The sequence below is a fragment of the Hippocampus comes genome, unplaced genomic scaffold, assembly GCF_001891065.2.
Source record: "Hippocampus comes isolate QL1 unplaced genomic scaffold, H_comes_QL1_v1.1 scaffold17, whole genome shotgun sequence".
NCBI classification, from domain to species: domain Eukaryota; kingdom Metazoa; phylum Chordata; class Actinopteri; order Syngnathiformes; family Syngnathidae; genus Hippocampus; species Hippocampus comes.
Window position 1 is genome coordinate 627,539 of NW_017805002.1, and position 20,253 is coordinate 647,791.

Genomic DNA, 20,253 nt, shown 5'->3' on the forward strand with positions numbered 1-20,253 from the left:
CTAGAATTGACCCCACCTATCTGTCCCTTTTAAAAATCAGGTTTGCCCGCCCTTTCTCGAGTAGGATGCTCCAATGCTTCATGAAGATGCAGATGAGGATCACTCTCCTGACCGGTCATCAGGTATGTAAGAAGTATTACTTTTCCAAAAAATACTTGATTTGTGCTTATGAAGTGTAAAAAAAAATGTGCTGTCTACCAGAAGTGAAATTCCAGCATGAACACAGTACTGCATTTGTATCGCGGTGGCATCAATCCAGCTCCAAATAAAGACGGACTGTCAGCTTCACGAAAACAGGTATGTCAGAATTCTCTTCAAAGTGACACCATTTTTTTTTTCCAATGAGTGTGGCGCAAATGAAGAGGCGATACTTTCGAGCAGGATATTGTTTTATAGATCAAAAACATTGGTGGGTAGGGGTGGATTTATCCAAACGTAAGGGGTCAAACTATCACAGACTTCTAAAAACAACAGACAAAAAAAAAGTAAGGGGAAAAAAAAAACTTGATCAATCCAAGTAGAGTACTGTACGTTCATTTTGAAAATGGAGGTTGTTTGCTACCACCTGCACCAACATGCAACCGATTTAGAAACACAGTTACAATACTTAGCAGCAGTTCTGGTTGCGGGTTTTTTTTTTTTTTTTTTTTTTAAACGAGCGCTAACACTGCACTTTGAAAGCTGTGCAACACAGAAACAATACACTCCAGTGACTCTTGAACGACAAAATCAAAACCAGACTCTGAGGAACGCCCGAGCACTCACAAATGAAAACAACGAGCAGTGCATAGCCGAAATATGGGAATTTACAATCTCAATAACACATCACAGAGTAGAAGTACACCGCAGCTACTGGTACACTGTGGCTGAGGTCACCATGACAACCACAATAGCATTTATCATGGATCATTTACAGGTCCTTCCTTCGGTTCATGCCCGCTTATACAAGCAGGACTTTGTATTGTTCAAAGCCAGAAGCTTCAAGAGAATTAATCACTTCTGTCGTGACACCGATAGATGATGCAAATTCTTCACTCTTCTTTTATAAGACCAGATTGAGTCATGTGAACTGTACCGAAAATGGCATGAAGTAGACCGCAGTTGCTCCCTCTAACAAAGGAATTATATATAGATTTAATTTAAATTTTTATTTTATTTTTTTTCATGAAAAATTAGCTAGGTTAGCTCAGTTGATGCAAACAGTGTTTTCTCTAAAAAATAACTCTTAACAATTGACTCTTGTCCTTCACCCAGCTGAAATTAGTTCATTATTTTCCATAATTTAATGCAAATTATTTTTGCGGACCCCCAAGATACATCTCCTAGACCACAGAACCTAAACTATCCTGAACTACAAGATAACTCTCCATGAACATTCTCATTCAGGACTTTTGTATTCTCCCAAATGTTGAACTGTCATGGAAATGTAAACTGTGAAACCTCTTTGAAGCCGCCTACATCTTTGCTAAATCCTTACAAAGTGACAAAAAATATTTATATATATTTTATAATCTTACAATAAATATCTGTAGCTATCTAGGCTATCATCGGCAGTAGTTTAAATTACACGGAATGGTCGGTCAAGTGCTGATTTTTAGGATAGCTCCAGTGAGCACCTGAAGTGACATCTCTTCTCCACACGGGGGCGCTTCTGTTTCCCTGCATGGGTGCTGTAGAAGAAGTGGCTCTGCACTTTTTTTTGGGGGGGGGAGCGTCACCATGTGTGATTTTTGGCACTTTGGTTGTGGGGTTTGGACTGTGTTGCATCTACCAGGCCAGAGGGGAGGACAGTCTTGGACTTCTGGGATTTTCGGGGGTCTGAGTCTCATTGAGGGCTCTCTGGAAGGACAAATAAGGAACCTGTTTAGTTAACCACACACAGTGAAAACCTGCATATTCGTGACATGCTATTTGCAAATATCTATATTTTTTTTAACTACTGCAAAATTCACCCAATCACTGTATTGTGCTCAGGCCAAAATCATGTCTAAATACTGGCACCCGAAGTGCAAGATCGCTGGCTGATATACAAAGATACATGATGTACAAATACCAAATGACTTTTTCGAACAATGTTGACCCTCCCACATGCTCATTGTGATGCCACAACAACGCGTGAGTATGTGAGCGTGGGCTGTGGCCAACGCCAGCTCCTGCGTGAGCATGCTCATTGTGTTTATGTGCTTTTTTTTGCTCTCCCATTGTTCATGTAAACGCATGTCTATCTGCTTGCTTAGTGACGCTAATCGACATGAATGATTTCAACCCAAGTTGCCAAAAAATAGCACCAAACTCAAAAGTACACAAACTGCAGTTTGTTTGTTTTCACAAGAACCGTTGACAATTCGTTTGAAGTAAAAATAAAATAAAAATACTGTGGCCCCCTCCATCAAGTTGCCCATCCCCGTCGTAAACTGAGGACCACTTGTATTTTGACAGCCCAGCAACAAAAACTCAACTGTTTCGATCCACCCGCTCACCTCAAATTTAGAAACGAACTCTGCGAAAATAGCAAAAAAGGAATCGGTGCTGGTGGATTTGCTGTCTTCTCCAAAGAAGGAGGCCACTTTGGAGAACTCCTCCATCGCTCGGCTCTGCAGAGACTCCAGAGACTGTATTGCGGGGTGGCTGTTCTCCAGAAAACTCTGTACGACGACACGCATTAGGACATGAAATATTAACAGCGAATTCTCATCAACCGTGTCACGTTAGTGGAGGTTGAAGACGTTAACTGGCTTGGCTCATGTTGTGTAACATACACTCATGACAGAAGCAAAGTGGTCCTCAGAGGTGAGAGGGATTTTCAGACATGCTGCTCTGATGTCCAGGATGATGGCCTGCAGGTCACTCAGCTCCGTGGTGACCACCCTCTGGTTCACTGGAGAAACAAGTGACATTTGAAATTCTGCTCAAGAGGTTTAAAAAAATATATCGGGGCAGAATTTGGCAGCATGTTCTGCTCCTCGTATGAATTCAATGCGTCTTACCCTTGGCTGCCAGAGGCACTGTGGGGAGGTCTCTGGAAAAGTTAAGCAGCTCCGGGAAATGCTGGCACAGAGACTTGGCTAGAATGTGGAGAAAAGTAGATTTCCCGTCCACCGTTTTGGTCGTGCTGAGCTAGCGGACGCAATGAAACCATTAGACGCGATCGATCGATCCGTCGAGATGAAAGATGAGCTGGGGCCGTACCTCGGTGAGGAAATTGATCTTAAAGCTCGTGGTCCTGTGGCTTTTGGGTTGGCCGTTGTTGAGGTAATTCCCCATAGCAAGTACAAACTGTGTGCAGTCGAAAGAGAGCTGATCAGCATCAAAATATGTCAAACTGAAAACCTACAGAATGCCCATTTATTAGTTCCGCAACGTTAACTGTGTTCTACAGTAAGACTTTTTTTGGCCGGTCGCCATCTTTTGGGGGGCCCTGCCAGAACTGGCATTGTATATTCAGAATATAATACAAAATGTTTAAATTATTAAGAGCAAGTATATATAAGTATGTGTAGTATAGTGTATGTGTAATTTTACATGAATCAAAGAATGTGTGAGTGCTTTCACCTCGAGGATTTTGGCCAATTTTTTGCTGGTTTTCAGCTCCACTGAGGCCTTGTAGATGTAATCATAGGCCACCTTCATCTCTTCCATCCTCTCCTGCAAGGTGGTCTTGAAGTGGAGACTCCTCAGACGGGTCTTATACTCGGGCACCATCAGCATCTGGGACAGAGCACCGCTCCGTGTTTGCATCTCTTCCAAATTGTGTTTTTTTATCGTCAGTTTTGCGTAAGAGTCACCTGGAAAATGAACTGGTCGGGCTCGCTCAGTTTGGCCGGGTCTTGCTCAAACTGCTCGTACTTTTTGACTTCGTCCTCGTCGGGGGCGTAGAGCAGCAGCTGCTTGATGTGGGCGGGCTCCAGCCTGTCAGTGGTCATGTCCATCAGGACCTGCCGGAGCTCGTCGGGGGAGAGCTTCAGATGGGCGATGAGGATGGCTGTGAGGGGGGGAGGAGATCGGTAATTGTGGCACGAGTGATGGCTTGCTAATGGTGGAACCCTCGGGGAAGATCTTCCAGCCTTGAGGCGAGAACGAGCAAGATTCCCTCGATCGCCATGGCAACACCGTGGAGAGTTAAAAACACTTCAAATAGTCAGCCAGCGCAGAGCCAGCACGAATGCTCCTAAGCTTGAAGAAGCACCGTAACTAACCATCTCCGTTGACAAAAAACAATTAGCGCCGCGTGTGAGAAAAACAGCTGTGCCTCCCGCTGTCGCCATGGCAACTTGCGGCTTCCATCGGGAACACTTTTGCGAGGTGATCTCCTCCAGACCATTTCATTTCGTGCGACCAGTTAATGAAATCAAATTGAGTAAATTCAACCAAAACTGTTTTCTGTGCACTTTTTGTATTGGATTGCAGTCACTTATAATTATTTTATGTATTTTTTTATTTTTATTTTTTTAATAAAAGACTTTACTTACACGCATTGTAGGCTTTCTTGTGAGACAGAATCTCCACAACGTCTTTCTTTTTTAAGTTCTCAGGCAGGAAGGTCGGCTCTGGTGGAGACACTGGTAATTAAACAACAGTGTGAGGATGACTTCTCCAGGCACCGGGGATCGATAACACACACACACACACACACACACACACACACTCTCGCACTCCCATAAACAGTCAGACACACACATTCCAGGGTGATAAGTTAATAGCACAGTTCTGTCGTGTGACTCTCTTGCGGCCACGGTTCACTGACTGATGACTGTGATTTTTTTTTTTTTCTGTGGCAGAACTGTGTTATCATTGGACCGGAGGTGGGTGAAAGGGGGTGCCTTATGGAGAATGGATTTGAAGACAAGGCGAATGGAGAGCAGGCCTCATCTACGTGACTGATGTGACTGTGGAAGTGCAAGCAAGACAAGGTCAGTAAACACAGACGGTATAGTGACATCCAACTTCTTCGAGAAAAAAAACAAAGTGGGGCAATACGAGTTAAAAAAAAAAAAACAGCGGTCAAAGCAAAATTTCATTTTTGAAATGAATCCACGAATGGTGTAAAAACATTTCCAACATATAGTGTGAGGTGGCAAGCGCGGTGAAACGGTGACGACGGTACAAAAAGATGAGAAGGCCGTCCACCACAACTTACTGGATCTGCGTTGAGTACCAAAGTGCAGATCAAGGTCCAAATACTTGACCATGTCTGTGAGCTTGTCGTAGTCGGAATCCTCCCCGAGCTGAACAAAGAACGAGGACACATTGCGGGAATGTTCTTACTCAGCGCTCAGCGGGATCGTAACATTTGAGTGGGTACAAGCTGCTCTTTGATTTTTTTTTTTTTTTTTTTTTTTAATTCTGGTGTGCGAGGGTGTACTGTAGCATGCAGAGAGAGCCCACCTGACCCCAGATGGTTCCCTCGGAGTTCTCCACCTGCTCCCAGCGCAGCCTCTTCACGCTCATGTGGTTGGTGTCTGAGGCTTGACCCGGTTTAGGGAGTGGAGGTGGGTCGCAGGGTGGGGGCAAGGGAGGAGGAGGAGGGGGAGGAGCCTGAAATGAGAATAAAAGAAGTTGTTTATCATCTCGAAAATCACGTCACATTTTGATTCCAATTCAAATGTGAATAAGTTGTCAAGTTGTACAGTTCTGTTTTTATTTTTATTTTTTTTACCTCATCTTCAAATATCCTGGCCCACCTACCTATTTAAAAAATTAAATGTGGCCTTTTAGAGCAAAAGTTTGCACACCCCGGGTCTTGACTTTAAAAGTAAGTCAACTACCCGGATAATTATGCTTTGGCCATGCGCTAAAATAAAGACCTTAAAACTACTGAATATATCTCCAAATTTGTAAGAGTGCATCTCATTTGCTCAGCTATTTTTAAAACAGGCGCCTGCATTACTCATGTGGTTCTTTTTTTTTTTTTTTTTTTTAAATAAGTACAGGTACTACCTGCTGACACTCCGGGTCTTGTCTGGGTGTTTTCGTGTGGCTGGAGAGGGCAGAGTGAGAGCTTTGGGGTTTGCTAAATGAGGCGGCGGGGTCTTGTTTGTGACTCCGCGGTGGACTGTGATCTTCGATAGACGGGGGCAGCGGACCCTGGTAGCTGTGCTGGTGGTGGAGCTGATGGTGCCTGTGCAGGACGAGCTGGCTGGGCCGTAATGTTTGCGGAGACGGTAGCGGGGAAGGCTGGCAAATGGGCTGCGGTTGGCTGAGCTGGCGGGGGAGATAGCCGGGGCGGGACGAGCGCAGGATGGTGGTCGTGGTGAAGGTGGTGCGGCCGCGAGACAGCGTTTGGAAGCGCTGTTCGTCCGCGTCCTCCCTGGTGGGCGGGACCTTGTGGAGCGGGGAGCGGTTGGACAGGAGGGTCCTCAGCGGGGGCGGCGGAGGTGGGATGATGGGATGGTGGGGCTGGAAGGGCATCCGACTGCGGGGGACGTGTTCTGGGGAGAAGCGGACGGGTGGCACGGGATCCGTGAACTGGACCGGAGGCGGTAACAAGACTTGGAAGGGTGGAGGGGGTGGGGGACTCTGTTTCGGAGGAGGGGGGATGTGCTCGGAGCCAGAAGAGTAGCAGGGAGAGGAAACCTCATCACTGCTACTGTGGTCCTCACTGCTGCCACTGCTGAGTTGCCGATGCATGAAACTCGTGTCCTGATCCTCAGGGAAGCTCATCTGAGGGAGGAAACACGCAATCAGCTTTGCCAAACGTTTCTGTTTTTCTTATTGGATTCTTTCCAGTCTTGCGCCACACGTTTGCGGCCATTTTTTAACAGGGAAAACACTTGTTCTTATTGGGTTTAACTGTGGTGATTGACTTGCCGCTCACTGGCCCGATGAAGCTTTATCGAGTGTGGTGACAGTACGCTGGGGCATTTGGTGGCATTTTTCTTTCAGTCGGGAGACAAATTGTTTCATTTTGATGATGTCACCATGCGATACATCATCAATGAAGCTTCGAGCGCCGTCCCAAAAGTAGCCATGCAAGCCCAAGCCACCTCAGTCAACAGCAAGAAGATGGCCTCCCTGTTCCAATACTTTTGGAGTGCAGTGTACATGAACCAATAAAAGCAATGCTTGATTATACCGGAAATATAAAACACAATATTAGCTCATTCGCACTCTTGATTTGGAATACATCTCGTGATACTGTTCAGTGGGTAGCAAATGTTTTTCTTCATCCATGTAGGACAAAAAAAAAACCTGATGGAATGGGATGGAATTAAAAATGTCGTATCGTAGACGTGGATTTCCGGTCCTTTTAAGGCAGAAATACGACACTACCAACGATACGTTGATAACATTTTACTTACAGGCGCACCTCTTCTTCTGAAACCATGACAAGCACCTTGATATATCTGTTCATGTGACACAAGCGGTCATTGGGAGTAAACATTACAGACCCTCTCATGTCAACGTGAAACACTACAATGCAACATGTTCAACCAAATAGCAAAAATGCACGGTTAAAATAAAGAAATGAAAAGACAAGGTTTCCCCCCTCACCTCCTCATAGTCGTTCTCGCCCGGCACGTAGTCATCCGCCAGCGTGACCCGCTGGCCCAACTGCTCGCTGAGGGCATTGAGGAATTTGTCGGTATCCCGGCTGCGGGGCGGGCGGGAAAAGGTGAACAGCTTCTTGCGGCGGCCCAACGTGCCGGGGCTGTGTTGGGGAGATGTTGGGGGGCTCTCCAGGCTGACGTAGGGATTGGAGTCCACGCTACTTTGGTGGTGGATCCCGTAGACGTTGGTAGGGAGGGGCTCCTTCCAGGTGAGGGACAAGCCTGACTTCCGGTTGCCTGTTTCCAATTTACCATCATATGGTCGCATGATGAAAGAAGATTACAAAAAAAAAAATAATCATAAAATGGGTGCGGGATGTCATGTTTTCTTGTAAACTGATGATGCTCTAATCTGTTTTTTTCCTCAAATAGCGATGACAAAAAAAAAAACAAGTGACGAAGATACATTGGGCCGTGATGCTCACATGAGTGTTTTGATGATGTAACAATGACACATCGGTCATTTGCCATCGCGGCCCAACCAAATTAGAAGAGAACGCGATCTTGATGGCGACTGAAGCACTTTTGGAGTGCGCGCGTCCGAGAGCGCGTGGACGGACGGAGATTGCGGTGGGTGTTTTGGAGTACCTTTGAGAGGGGGAAGCGTGAGGGGGGAGAGAGAGCGGCCGTAAGCCTCAGTCTGTCCCGGCCCCTCGGACTCCGCTGGGGCGCCCCCATGCAACGGAGACACGCTCTTCCCTGCGTACACGTTCTCCAGCTCCGTGTACACGCCTGACATCTATGAGTGGAGGCGTGATTAGCGCACGTTGGGCGGTACTCTACTTTGAAGGTCCGCCGCTTCTTCAGTCAAATTGATCGTAAGCTGCTGTTAGCGGCTGACCTTCAAATGACACAAGAGCACAGCATGGCGAGCTTTTGTTCATGCCACCGCAGGCGTTGTACCTACATGACTGAGGTCAGGAGACTCGGGGAAGGAGGTTCCGTCTCCCGACTGCCTCTCCTCCTGGCTGCCACATTCATCCACATGAATTCCTGAAGCACAATAAAGCATGAGGAGTGACACTGTCTTGCATCCTTCCCCAGATGAGAGGAGAGAGGATGAAGAGTAGCGCGGAGGAGCGAAAGGCGGATGCTGGAAAAGCGAAGCGGACAATCATGAGCGATGCAACAAAGGGAATATTTTCGCTAGCGACTGACAAGGTAAAAAAAAATACACATGTTGGCTGCACTCCAAATGTCGAGGCAACAAACTTTGCTGTTGTGAAAATCGGCTTTCCCGATTTTCACAACAAAGAAATGAGTTTGCGTCACAACGTGCGGCGCTTTGTGGCGCTCACTAACATTGTCGCCATAAATGTCAGTCATTTATATTTTCAAGTTTTTCCAACTTAACCCTTTCATGCACCAATAATGATCACCTGTAACCTGATAACATGAGAACCTGTCCCTGAAAGGGTTGAATTACAGTTTTTAGGCCCCCAAAAATACAAGTTTTTTTTTTCTTTTTACAGTGTGGTCACTACAAAATGCAAAAAGGTGAGCAAAACCAAAAATATTAACATTTATATTTTTGTTCCTTATAATAAAGGTGTTTTTTTTTTCTTCTTAGCAATTGCCTAGCTCATCTGCTGGTACGATGGGCTTTTGCATGCCATTCCTGGTGGCATTGCAGCGTACCCATTCCCAGGTGAGTTCCGATGATGCAGTCGTCAGAACTCCTCTCTCGCACGCAGCCGCGATACGATGTCCCAGATATTCGCACCGAACTGCTTCTCCGGTGGTGCTCCGAACTGGCTTCGGGCTCTAATACGGCTGCAGCAAAACATACACACACACAGTAAACAAATACAAATCATTGAAACAGTAATTACCCTTTCACCCCCGGGCCAATCACGGAGGTGAAAATAATATGAGAGCGAGTGGCTTGTTCCACTTAAATAGTTGCTTATCCAAATGCTTCAGCTCACCGCTGCTTTTGAAACCCAGGAAGCGTGACAGCTTGCTTTGACAGCGTTCCTGCTCATCGTAAGTCAGCAACTGGTAAATAAATTGCCAGATCAGCTGCTTAGCCGGCGTGTCCAATACTGGGAATACATCTACTATAAGGGTGTCCACATTCCTGGGGGGGAAAAAAAAGGCACAAATACCACATGTCATATTTATGTAGACGTGTATTCTCAGCATTTATAACGGAACGGCGGATGAGGAGGAAGGTGTAAACAAGATTATCAAACAGTGGGAGGACATTTGTGTTGTTTGTGCCCTGAAGTGTTTTTTTTTTTCCTGTCCTATTTAGAGTCGAATGGCTGCTTTGCCTCTTGTCACGTTTGCATCACAAGGACACAAACAATAAATAGAAGTCGGGTATCTTCACTGTAAATTTCATTTGCTAACACTGTAAAAATCACAACTTGTGGGGTAATTTTTGTAATTTCAGTTGGAACAGCTTGAAAATGTAAATTATTGACATTTATGGCAATGATGTTAGCGACCACAACAAAGTAAGCGAGTTTGCGACAAAACAATTTGCCGAGTTGTTTTTACTTCTATCTTTAAGTTGGGAGACGATACAAGGGACAAAGAGCCTCCTCGTTGCTTTCCCCGTGTATTCTATATTTGTACCCCCTCTTTTTCTTGCCTGCAACATCATCACCAGTCTTGTGAACTCTACTGTACAGTTTCCTAGGCAACAGCAACTCTTCTTTCAGTGCTTGTCAATGTATGCCAATCAGATAACTTTTTTTTTTAACGCTTTTGCTCTTTTTTGGGGGGAGGTTCAAGGAGAATTTTCAAGTGATATGCTGACCTGTGCTGAAAGAAGGTCTCCAGGGCCTTGCAGACAGTGTACCGTTCCTGGATTGTCAATAAGTGGTCCAGCTGCTGGCCGAATGTCCGCCCGTGGACTTTGATGCTTGGCGGAAGGATCTCTGCCACCCACTGGAGGGAGCTGAGGACAGGAGATCTAAGCAGCAAGGCACATTTTCACACTGTCATACTTCATGTGCTTGAACAAATTGTCCCCTGAATTTTGAAATTCTCACCTAGAGCGCGGCAAGGTGTTGGAAGACAGACTGGGAGTTTCCTCCGCTTCTGTCGGGTCTGAGGAGTAATCAGACGGACCGTCTTCTATAACCAGCGTGGGCATCGCACCGCTGCCCTGCAGCATTGACACCACCTTTTCATGGGAACAGTTCCTACGCAGGGAACACGGCGTAATAAACAGAAGGTGGGTGAAACAAGTGATGTGCTTTTAGTCGTACCAGAAAGAAAGGATGACTCATTATGTTTCTACAGTTCAAGTGTACGATAAGATCAATAACAATAGAAGTACCAAGCGTACTCGCTTTGCAAAAGTGCAATGATACTTTTTGTCATCTTTGGAAATGTTGTCATTTGGTTCGGAAGAAAAACATTTGCCCCGAGTGAGGTTCGAACTCACGACCTTCAGATTATGAGACTGACGCGCTGCCTACTGCGCCATCGAGGCTTATACGCAACGGCCCAACTGTGGCTTCTTGTACAAAAATAAGCGGCCGCATAATTGGGGAATGTAAGGACGGTGTTAGAAATTGAGCGTCAACACACGCCACAATAAAAAATACATATACTAGGATATTGATTATGGATGGGCATGGTTTTTATTTTAGAATGCGTGATGGCAATCGTCTGCATTTGCATGGGGAATCTGCGCGGCCTTGTGCAGCCGTGCTCTTTGCGCAAGTTACAGGGACGACGTGTTTATTACTTCAAAAACTGTGTTCCATCACATCAACGTCATTTTTTGTGTGTGATTAGTTGAAGTAATCGTAAATTATATGACATGGGCGCGCCTCCGCTACCGCTGCAAAGATTCGCCGGCTTCCCCTTTGCTACGGAAAGTCGAAAGAGACAAACTTAGCGAATTTCGTTCACCACTAGATGGCAGTATATTACTCACACTAAACCTTTAATTCGAACCCAGAAGTCAAAGTGATTTGTTGGACTTTGTTCCTTTGGAACGTTTGATTCATCCCAGTTCCTTGTTAGCCGTTTTTGTTTTGGAAATTAAGATGTTTTTACGCAATACGTGTGCGTTAATGTTAAACAGTGACAATGTAAACCAAAATTGAGCATCATGCAAATACTGCATGGGACCTCATGTTTAGGTGTACCTATTATTCAGGTTGGCCAGTGTCCACCGTTATTTCTGAATTTATATTCAGTTTCTCCTTTCTTACTCCCACCCGTGCCCTCTGTGATCCATTGGGCAAAAAGTTGACTACCGAGAACTACGACGCCTCCCACGAGAAAAGTTCTTCTTATATAAAAAGTAGTCACTTGCACGAGCTACTTACACACACAATTACCTTCACTCATATTGGAACTCAGCTCCATTCTGCCTACCTCCAGGTACAAAAAGATTGATGTGCTCATAAGTGATGTGCAAGCGCATTGCTGAATTGTGACATTTTGATGTCGAGCTGACACTAACTGTATAGTCAGTCTCAATGCAGCAACAGTGATATAATACCGAGTTCAAGATTATGACAGTAACAAAAAAAAAAGGCCTCTGTGATGGATTATCTAACTCAGCGGCAGTTGGCAATACACATCGTAATATTTGCAGTGAGACGAACTCGTTTCAAAAGGATGATAATGTTGTTATTGAGAATACGAAACCTGAGCTGACCTCATATCCAGTCCATTGAGAAAGAGGATGCGGTCGCCCGGTTTAAGTCCACATTCTTCAGCCGGACTATCTGCGAGGGAGATAATGCCCAAAAATCAGACACAAGGGAGGAGACCCAACAAAAAGTGAAGCATTAGACTCCAACGCAAACTTGTGTAGTTCCACAGAGCTGACGTGCACATCAGGATAATTGTGAGAATGGTGACAAATGTGCTTCCGTCAGTCTTTGTATGACACCCAACAAGACCACCGACAAACAATCTGATATCCAGGTGACATTTTGTGACATAACGTAACCCCGCTCCCAGGGGAAACTATTAAGCGTGTGCTGCTACCACATCGAGTGTCATCGAGGTGTCATAGATGATCCACGATGGCGATGAAAGTCACGCCAGCCGCCTCCACCATCTCCATACCATCCTCCATAAGGCCCACTGAGTCAACATGTTCTCCAGCACATGATGGTGGGAGATAGTGGTGGGCGGGAGCTGTGCCGTCATCGTGGAACACGCGCAGGAACAAGCGCGCACGCGAAGCTCGGCTCACATGTCCAGGCGGGGGAATTCTGCTGCTCTTCAGTTTCATTTTATAATAGGTGAAGTAACCACACCAAAAAAAAAAAAAAAATACCTTGACGTTAGTTAGTATAATATTGAATGAATCTCTTAGAATTGCATAAACATCATTTGGCAAAAAAATAAAATGGTTACTAGGAAACCAGTTCTTCAGTTCTTAAAATTGCAAAATGTTGCCCTCATGCACCTCAGTCTACTCGTAGGGCTTTTCAAAATTTAATCTGTGAGTCAAATTAGCTTCCCGCTACATTCATTATTAACAAAAGATGCCCTTCAAGCCCGGGGGCTGAAAACAGCAACAGACTCAGCCACCCGGCGCGTGCGCGCAGGCACCTCCGGCACTTGATTGGGTATCAAATATAAAGATAGAATCACACCTGCGATGACTGAATCGATGCAGACCGGAGCGTGACCCCGCAGAGTGAAGCCAAAGGTCTTCTTGCCTCTGTAGACGCGGATGAGCCTGTTTTGAGATTGAGAATACAGGTGAAGTGCCGTTCCGCGTCTTTTAGCACGTACAAGGGGAATGGAAAGATATATACGGTAAATGTTGGAGCTGGGATAGGCAGGTTGCCATGGAGATGAGTCAAGGCATGCTTCGTTGAAAAGTAAACAAGGGGCAAGAGGCCAAAGATGTTCTTTATAGGTTGGTTGTTGTTACATAAAAGTGATTGCAGATGGGTGGGTGGTGTACAATGAGGGGAGGGGGGGCGGGGGGGTCCACGAGGAGGGTGTTGGGGTAAGGGAGGCGCACCAAAAGATTGGCGCTCATGCAGCTCAAGGCCGTTTTGACTCCCCAACGTCAGCCTGTACAAAGCGGCTCATCACACTCCAATCATCAACCCCCCCGCGCCGACTGTTACATAACGTAACTCCAGGGGAGACAATGGCTTTGTGAAACCCTTCAAAATTACATCTGGCACTTTATGTTGCAGCTCCACAACGGCTGAATGGCCAACGTGACTTAACTCCAATGTGAGTGAGGCAATCTGCAATTTGGGATATTTCAGGTCATTTTTTTCTTCCCCTCAATTGGTTGGGGAACGAACATGCAACATTCACAAGTTATGGATTGAGTCACTGTGTTGTTCGGTCTAATTCAAAGAATCATTGCCTCCACCCCCCACCCCAAAAAAAAATACAGCACAGACCAGCATGGTTTTGTTGTGATTTCCTGCTGATTTTGCGCAAAACAGAGGCTGCAGCAAAACAAAACAGGATAAGGTTCAAACAACGTGACCTCAGATCTGTGGGTCGCCCGCTGGTAGCACAACAAAACCATGCTGGTCTATGCTGCTTTGTTTTTTTTAGTCGGAATGGTGAACTAAACTATCGTTTTGTTTTCTGTCCATTTTGTGAACTTTTGATCATCCTGATGCGGGCTCTCCCATCTTGGCAACATTCTAGTTTCATACTGACATTGAAGTTATATTTTAACCCTTTTGTGGACAGCGGTGACTACAGCGGACAGCTTATGATGTTATCAGGTTACAGGTTTTATCATTATTGGTGCACGAAAGGGTTAGAAGCATTTGTTAGGTTCCACAAATTACGATTTTATTTTGAGGAAAGAATCTATTTTTACTTGTGACATAGTTTGCTGCGTGTTGCATATTCGCAAACGTGCAACGGATGCTTCGCGATACTTTAATTGGTCTCAAATGAGCTCCGTTTCTCTATTCATTGTTTGAGATGAGAGCTACTCACCTCTGATTGGGTCCAATGGGAGGATGTGTCGGTACCCCGGAGACTGACTTCCTGTGGGCTCTGTCTCTTTCCCCCTCGCCCCTCCCACCGGGTTCGCCTCCGTCCCGGGGCACCGAACTGGCCCGTTTGGTCCCATGGTGGCGGTCCGAGTGGTCCTCGCTCCGGCTGCGACGGATTCTGCCCTGCGGTTCGCTGATGCTCTTACTGCGACGCAGCCTGTTGATTACGTTCTGGGAGACGGATTCGTCGAAGCGCTGTCGGTGCTTCTTGGGAATGAAGATTCTGGCCAACATGGCAGCATGTGAAGAAAATGGGAAGATGAGATTAGTCCACCAGCGTCGCCTCAGAGTGTGAGCAGAGTTGAGGGTCTACAATACGGGTCCAAATTGGATCCACTTAGAGAAACAAATGAATGGATAAACATCCAGTCTAATCTTGATATGGCCTCCAGTTTAAAGGTAGACAGGAAAAAGCCTTTAACAGACAAGTTGACAAGTCCTTCCCCCGTTGTAAAAAACTCTCAGAGAAAGCGAAGACTGAAGGGAGTTGAAGGAGAAGTCAAAGAGATGGAGACTGCTAGCGGGAGTCGGAGTGCGGCAGTGTGAGGAAGCGGAGCCTGAATACGGCAAGAGAAAAAAAGGTGTGGGAGTGAAAGAGCATGGGATTCCTCCTCAGCTACCTCCCTCTTTTTTTTTACACACTCTCTCTCTCTCCATCTGCAGCATCTCCCACACTTCCGCCCATTCGTCACCTCGGTATGAGCACAAAACAGGAAGCTGTCATCATCTTATTGACCCGAGACCTGGCCACATTTGCCAAATAATTGAACCAAATTGCTCAGTGCCCACCATCCTGTATTTTGGGGTTTTTTCCAGGAAGTAAAAGACAATTGAGAATAATTCGACAGCAAAAATTCCCCGAAGCTGAATCTTTTTTAACCCTTTCGGGGACAGCGGTCACGACAGTGGACAGCTTTTCAGGTTACAGGTTATCATTATTGCTGCATGAAAGTGTTAAACGGGTCTTCTGAATCATAACAAACATCAGAAGACGGCATTGAAGGTCATTTTTATTTTTGCCGCCCTTACCGCCTAACCTCCAAGAAATGCCACATGGCCGAACATGCCAGAAACCGATACCGGTCCACTTCCGCAACACGCCTCGAAAGCGTAGCAGGCAGTCCAGCGATCTCATAATCTGAGGTTTGGGAGTTTGAGCCTGGGCACGCGCACGCAAACACACACTTTTCCACTTTGTCTCCAGTCCAGTCATTAGTGTGCTACTGAACTTTTTGCCCAATGTCTTATCCTGGGGTCCGGGATAAAGTAAAACATATATACATTTTTAATTAGTTTAATGTCTATATGGACACCTGTGTATTAACTTGCTCTCACTGCCTTTGTAAAAAATTTTTTTCATTCGATTTTCTGTGTTTGCCTGTGCTCGCACGTGCACGTACGCGTGCGCGTGTGCATGAGGCGACGAGTAGCTCCGATAAACAGAGCCACGGGATTTAAATAAATGTTCCGCAGCCATGTAGGTGTCGACACCCACACAGCCCCTCGCTGTTTGTGTTGTCTGTGTCTCTTGTGTCATCTATTTGGACCAGAAAGCTTATTACAGTATGTCTCCAGTGTGTGCGTGCGTGTGTGTATTTTGTCTTTTTGGAAGGTTGATATTATTTCCAGAAGTAATGTGACTGATGTGTTGAAACAGTGAGCTCACCCCCCCCCCCAAAAAAAAGTTGCTTGCCTCCACTCTTGGAAACTAAACGAATGTCCCGATTTGACCTCATTTATCAAGGAAGAGAGAATCTATAATTATCTGATAGAAGCGTGCAGGGGTGTATTTCTCCAAAGGCAAGAATGACGAGCAGATAACTACAAAGAGCAGACCTCGTTTCATTTCATGTGGAGGCCTTCAGATGTGACTCAGAGGCAGGCGAGTAAGACTAAACTGTAAAATTGACTCTTCGCTGGAGCAAAAAAAAAAAAAAAAAGAGCAACGCGAAACAAAGTCCAATGATTCGTCTGTGTTCAAGGATAAAAGCAAACAATTAGGCAAAGGATTCTGTGACCTGCAACTTTTCATCAGAAGCCACAGGACGAGCACTGTAGTCGGCGTGACGTTTTTTTTTTGTTTGTTTTTTTTATGTTGTTGTAACAGTTTGCAATGTCGCTCTCCGTGGTCCTGAAGTTGCAGCATACAATTACCGCACTTTTTGTTCCCTGCCTTGGCCCCTTATAGGATCAGTGAATCTTACACAGGAGACACAAGCAACATCTAATTTCAAGAGTACATTTTATTGAAGCCATAAAAAGCGGGGGGGAATCAGAAAAAAAATTCGATCAGTCGGCAAGATTTCGGCACAAATGAGAAGCCACGACGACAACCAAAATTCAATTGCACTATTAAATTATCGTCATGGCAACAGACCTGTAATGCACTCTGTATGCACTATAATACTATCATGTGATTTCATCTTGACACCATGTCAGCTATGTTTTTGACACACCAAAAAAAAAAAAAACCCACAGGATCACATTTGCAGTGCTGCATTTCAACCGCACCTGCAGCCTCTGCCTAAACACTATCATTACCGACGCTATTCAAGAAAGGCAGCCCTGTAGAGCAGAAACCAGAACCGCTTTCCCCAAAAGCACTTTTCAATTCACGAATACAAAAAAAAGCAATAAAGATGTCCACTTTCTTCACACAATAACATCAATCCAGACATGAGAAAAGAGAAAGCGTACTCACCCGAGGCAATTCATTGTTTTAGCGCCGACCCATGGTTGCAAACTAATTACCAAAACACAAGCGGAGCCATTGAGTGGTCAACACGGTATCAAACACACCTCTGACTAAATGACCACGTTGTAGAGGGGGATAAAAAAATATATATATATCGGTGAGAGCATTCAGGAGTCCTTCACCACCAAAGTGTCAGGTGGAGACGGACCGCAGAGAGGAGGAGGACTGGAGGGGGGTCGTGGGGGGTGGCAAGGGGGGTAAGGGGGGCTTGGAGTAAGATAACGAGAGGGAAATACAACAGAGCAGAAGACAAATATCCCCTTGGTGAGAGAGTTGTGGAAAGGCAAATCACAAGGATGCCATTAGTCCCGCTAGTGCTGTAGACGCAAAAAAAAAAAAAAAAAAAAGTTGAATCACGCTAAAAATTTCAACCTTGCTTCAAATTGGAGAAAAAAAAACCCCGCCTGCTCTTTTCATGCTGGAAACCCTTCTTACAGTATGTGGAGGCTGGTGGAGTAGTTGTGGGTAACCAGCCAGAGTAGTATGAAAATAATTGGCAGCGTTTATTGGCTGCACTTGTGGAGGAAGAGCAATCTGTGGACAAAACTGTCAGGGGAATGGAGAGGGGAAAAAAATAAGACTGCAGTCTCTTTTGGACTGTAGACAAACAGGTAATTCGGGCTGTCTGAAATAGATTTTTTTTCTTTTCACATTAGGTTATTTGGAGTGATTCCAGTATGATGAATATCCTGAAACACCAGATGGACCGCTTCAAAAATGAAAAAAAAAAAAAAAAACCCAGTCATTCCTCAATCAACAATGTTTAAAAACCTGCAGCGAGACTGAGCTGACATCCAGTTCGTCAGAGATTTAGGGGTCTCTGTGGATTTAACCTGGGTGGCAGATGGAAGTGCCTCTTTCAGTATTACTCTGAATGAATCCCCGTAGATTATTTGAGCAGGACAAATCGTTTGTTTGGTGTCTGGACTTGGTTCGACACAACAGGGAGAAAAAAAATATAGGGGATGATTACTTTAAAACTCACTCATGCCATAACTGTTCTTGCGTGTCTCCAGCAGGTGGCAGAGGAGGGCCTTCCCTCCAGCGTGCACACCTGCTGCCAATGTTTCAACAGTTTGCCAAGCATTTAAGGACTGCCAAACCTCTCACCTGATACTGGAGATGAGCTGTCGATGGTCATCAGTGATGAGGATTTCGGGCAAGACGGAGGCCAACCAGTCGACATTCTTCTCCGCCGCGTATTGCTTCAGCACGCTGAAGAGTCTCTCCTTCACGTTGGGCTCGTCGCTTAAAATCTGCTCAACCTGGTGGTGAGAAAGTAACGATCCAAATGAGTGGAGTGTATATAAATGTAATAAATCTTCCGGCGTGTCTGCTACCTTCCTGTTGAACTCCAGGGCCTTGTATTTCCGGTCCGCTCTTGTGCTTTCCCCTCCGATCCGGTTATCCTCCATGCTGAGGCTGCCTTTCTGCCTCGTGCCGAGGCCCAGCACGCCCAACCGTAAAGTCCTCCCCTGGGACGACTTGATGAGCGCTGCGGCCATCTCGTGCTGCCTGACAGGGATGCCGTTGACCTCCATCACGCAGTCGCCTGCCCTCAGACCCGCACGGCCCGCCGGGGAGCACGGTGAGCAGTCCTCCACCAGCAATGGGCAATCTCCCACAATGGTGAAACCGTAACGGCCATCAGGACCTGGTACGATGTCCATCTGTAAACCCAAAATACACAATACTGGAAAAAAAAAAAGAAAATCGCACAAATCCATAAAAGTGTTTGTTTTATCACAAACCTGCTGGATGCGGGACACCACACCAATGCTGGGGGGGATGTTCTTCTGCGTCTGGGCGATGGCAACAACAGCTTGCGGACAAAGTGTTGACACATTGTGGCCTTCGATTTCCAACACTTGATCTCCAGCCTGAAGGCCGGCCAGTTGGGCGCTGCTTCCTTCCTCTACAGACAGGATGTAGCTTGGTCCATTCCCACCAAGCTGGAATCCAAATTCCTCAGGCCAGCCCTGGTTAGATGCCGGCATGCTGAGGACTGGAGGAGGAGGAGGGTGGGAGGAGTTTGTTAGATATTTTTCATTGAAATGGGGAAAAAGCCTTGAGAGCCCACATAATCCCCAAATGCCTCATATTGTAATCTTGAATTCAATTGGTGTTAAAAAGGAAGAAAAAAAGATGCATTCAAATAACTGACGTGACACAAAAACTGTCCATCGAATATTCCACTGGAAAGAATGCCGTCTTCTCTTCTGCCTACAATTGCCTCAAACTGGAGCCAGAGTAGATTTCTCCACCCTGAACCTTCCATATGATGACATACACCACCGTTTTTCCCGATCTGGTTCACAAAGTGCATATGAGCCAATTTAAATTGAGTCTTTGCAGAGATTGGGGACCTTCGTTACCCGAGCAAAGAAGTTCCCACTGCAAACGTTGAAGTCTACCTCTCTGAACTACTTCACAAAAATAGCGGGAGAATTATGAGCACACGAAAGAGACAATTTACATGAAATTAAAGAGAACACAAGAAACCACTCACAGAAATCTTTGGATTGACACCGAGAGCTCCGTTTGGTCTGGCGCAATGAAGATCTGCTTTTTTTGTTTTGCAAAAATTTCTTCATTTTCAGCCTCTGCGTCTTCCCAGGTCAATGTAGATTAAAAAAAAAAAAAAAAAATCGCCCTGATCACGCCTTGACACAGAACCCCATAAAATAGAGTCACAAGATCCAAATAAGTGAGGGCTGAGTTCGCATGAAAAGCAAATCCGGTCTTTTGATGAGTTTATGAAGGAGTCTGTCCTGCGTCTCATCCCTGATTCATCCCAGGGCCGAGATGCTCGCTGTGTTCATCAGAAAACTGGGACGCCGCCACCCGTGCACTTGATTTCCTTAATAATTCACTCTCCGAAAAAGGCTATTGTGAGGCCTCATTTTTCTATAAATACACCGACGTGTCTTTTTCCGCCTCCTCTTCTTGTGGCTAGGTGGCTCTCCGAGGAACTGCTCCT

At 45.7% G+C, this 20,253-nt stretch overlaps 1 protein-coding gene, 1 long non-coding RNA gene and 1 other non-coding gene across 6 annotated transcripts; 1 reads left to right on the forward strand and 2 right to left on the reverse strand.

The window, feature by feature from the left end:
- Positions 1-144: 144 nt before the first annotated feature.
- Positions 145-8,735, forward strand: LOC109507431 (uncharacterized). Its single transcript, XR_002166466.1, has 3 exons — positions 145-297; positions 4,779-4,910; positions 8,592-8,735. It is a non-coding gene; the product is annotated as an uncharacterized LOC109507431 (long non-coding RNA).
- Positions 339-20,211, reverse strand: grid2ipb (glutamate receptor, ionotropic, delta 2 (Grid2) interacting protein, b). 4 transcript variants are annotated; one of them, XM_019856792.1, is made up of 26 exons: positions 19,783-20,211; positions 19,025-19,278; positions 18,614-18,943; positions 18,384-18,538; positions 14,460-14,741; positions 13,130-13,215; positions 12,178-12,247; positions 10,550-10,702; positions 10,315-10,470; positions 9,476-9,627; positions 9,186-9,320; positions 8,455-8,540; positions 8,136-8,286; positions 7,492-7,784; positions 7,299-7,343; positions 5,938-6,660; positions 5,386-5,535; positions 5,138-5,225; positions 4,470-4,547; positions 3,786-3,982; positions 3,553-3,708; positions 3,190-3,276; positions 2,988-3,117; positions 2,760-2,878; positions 2,481-2,645; positions 339-1,839 (listed from the first exon to the last, which is right to left on the reverse strand). In XM_019856792.1, the coding sequence occupies exons 1-26, from the start codon at positions 19,865-19,867 to the stop codon at positions 1,768-1,770; spliced, it is 4,398 nt and encodes a 1,465-aa protein (XP_019712351.1). In that variant the 5' UTR covers positions 19,868-20,211; the 3' UTR covers positions 339-1,767. The 4 variants fall into 4 exon arrangements, with proteins under 4 accessions (XP_019712351.1, XP_019712342.1, XP_019712359.1 ...); XM_019856783.1 differs by having other exon boundaries at positions 4,470-4,559; XM_019856800.1 differs by lacking the exon at positions 7,299-7,343 and having other exon boundaries at positions 4,470-4,559; positions 19,783-20,210.
- trnam-cau (transfer RNA methionine (anticodon CAU)) lies at positions 10,923-10,995 on the reverse strand. The gene has a single exon. It is a non-coding gene; the product is annotated as a tRNA-Met (tRNA).
- Positions 20,212-20,253: the final 42 nt, after the last annotated feature.

Coding starts and splice junctions, on each gene's coding strand:
- grid2ipb (XM_019856783.1), bottom strand. CDS start 19,867: ATGAAGAAATTTTTGCAAAACAAAAAAAGCAGATCTTCATTGCGCCAG. Junction 7,344..7,491: donor GCGAGAACGACTATGAGGAG/GTGAGGGGGGAA, acceptor TCACATGAACAG/ATATATCAAGGTGCTTGTCA. Junction 3,983..4,469: donor CAAGAAAGCCTACAATGCGT/GTAAGTAAAGTC, acceptor CCCCCCTCACAG/CCATCCTCATCGCCCATCTG.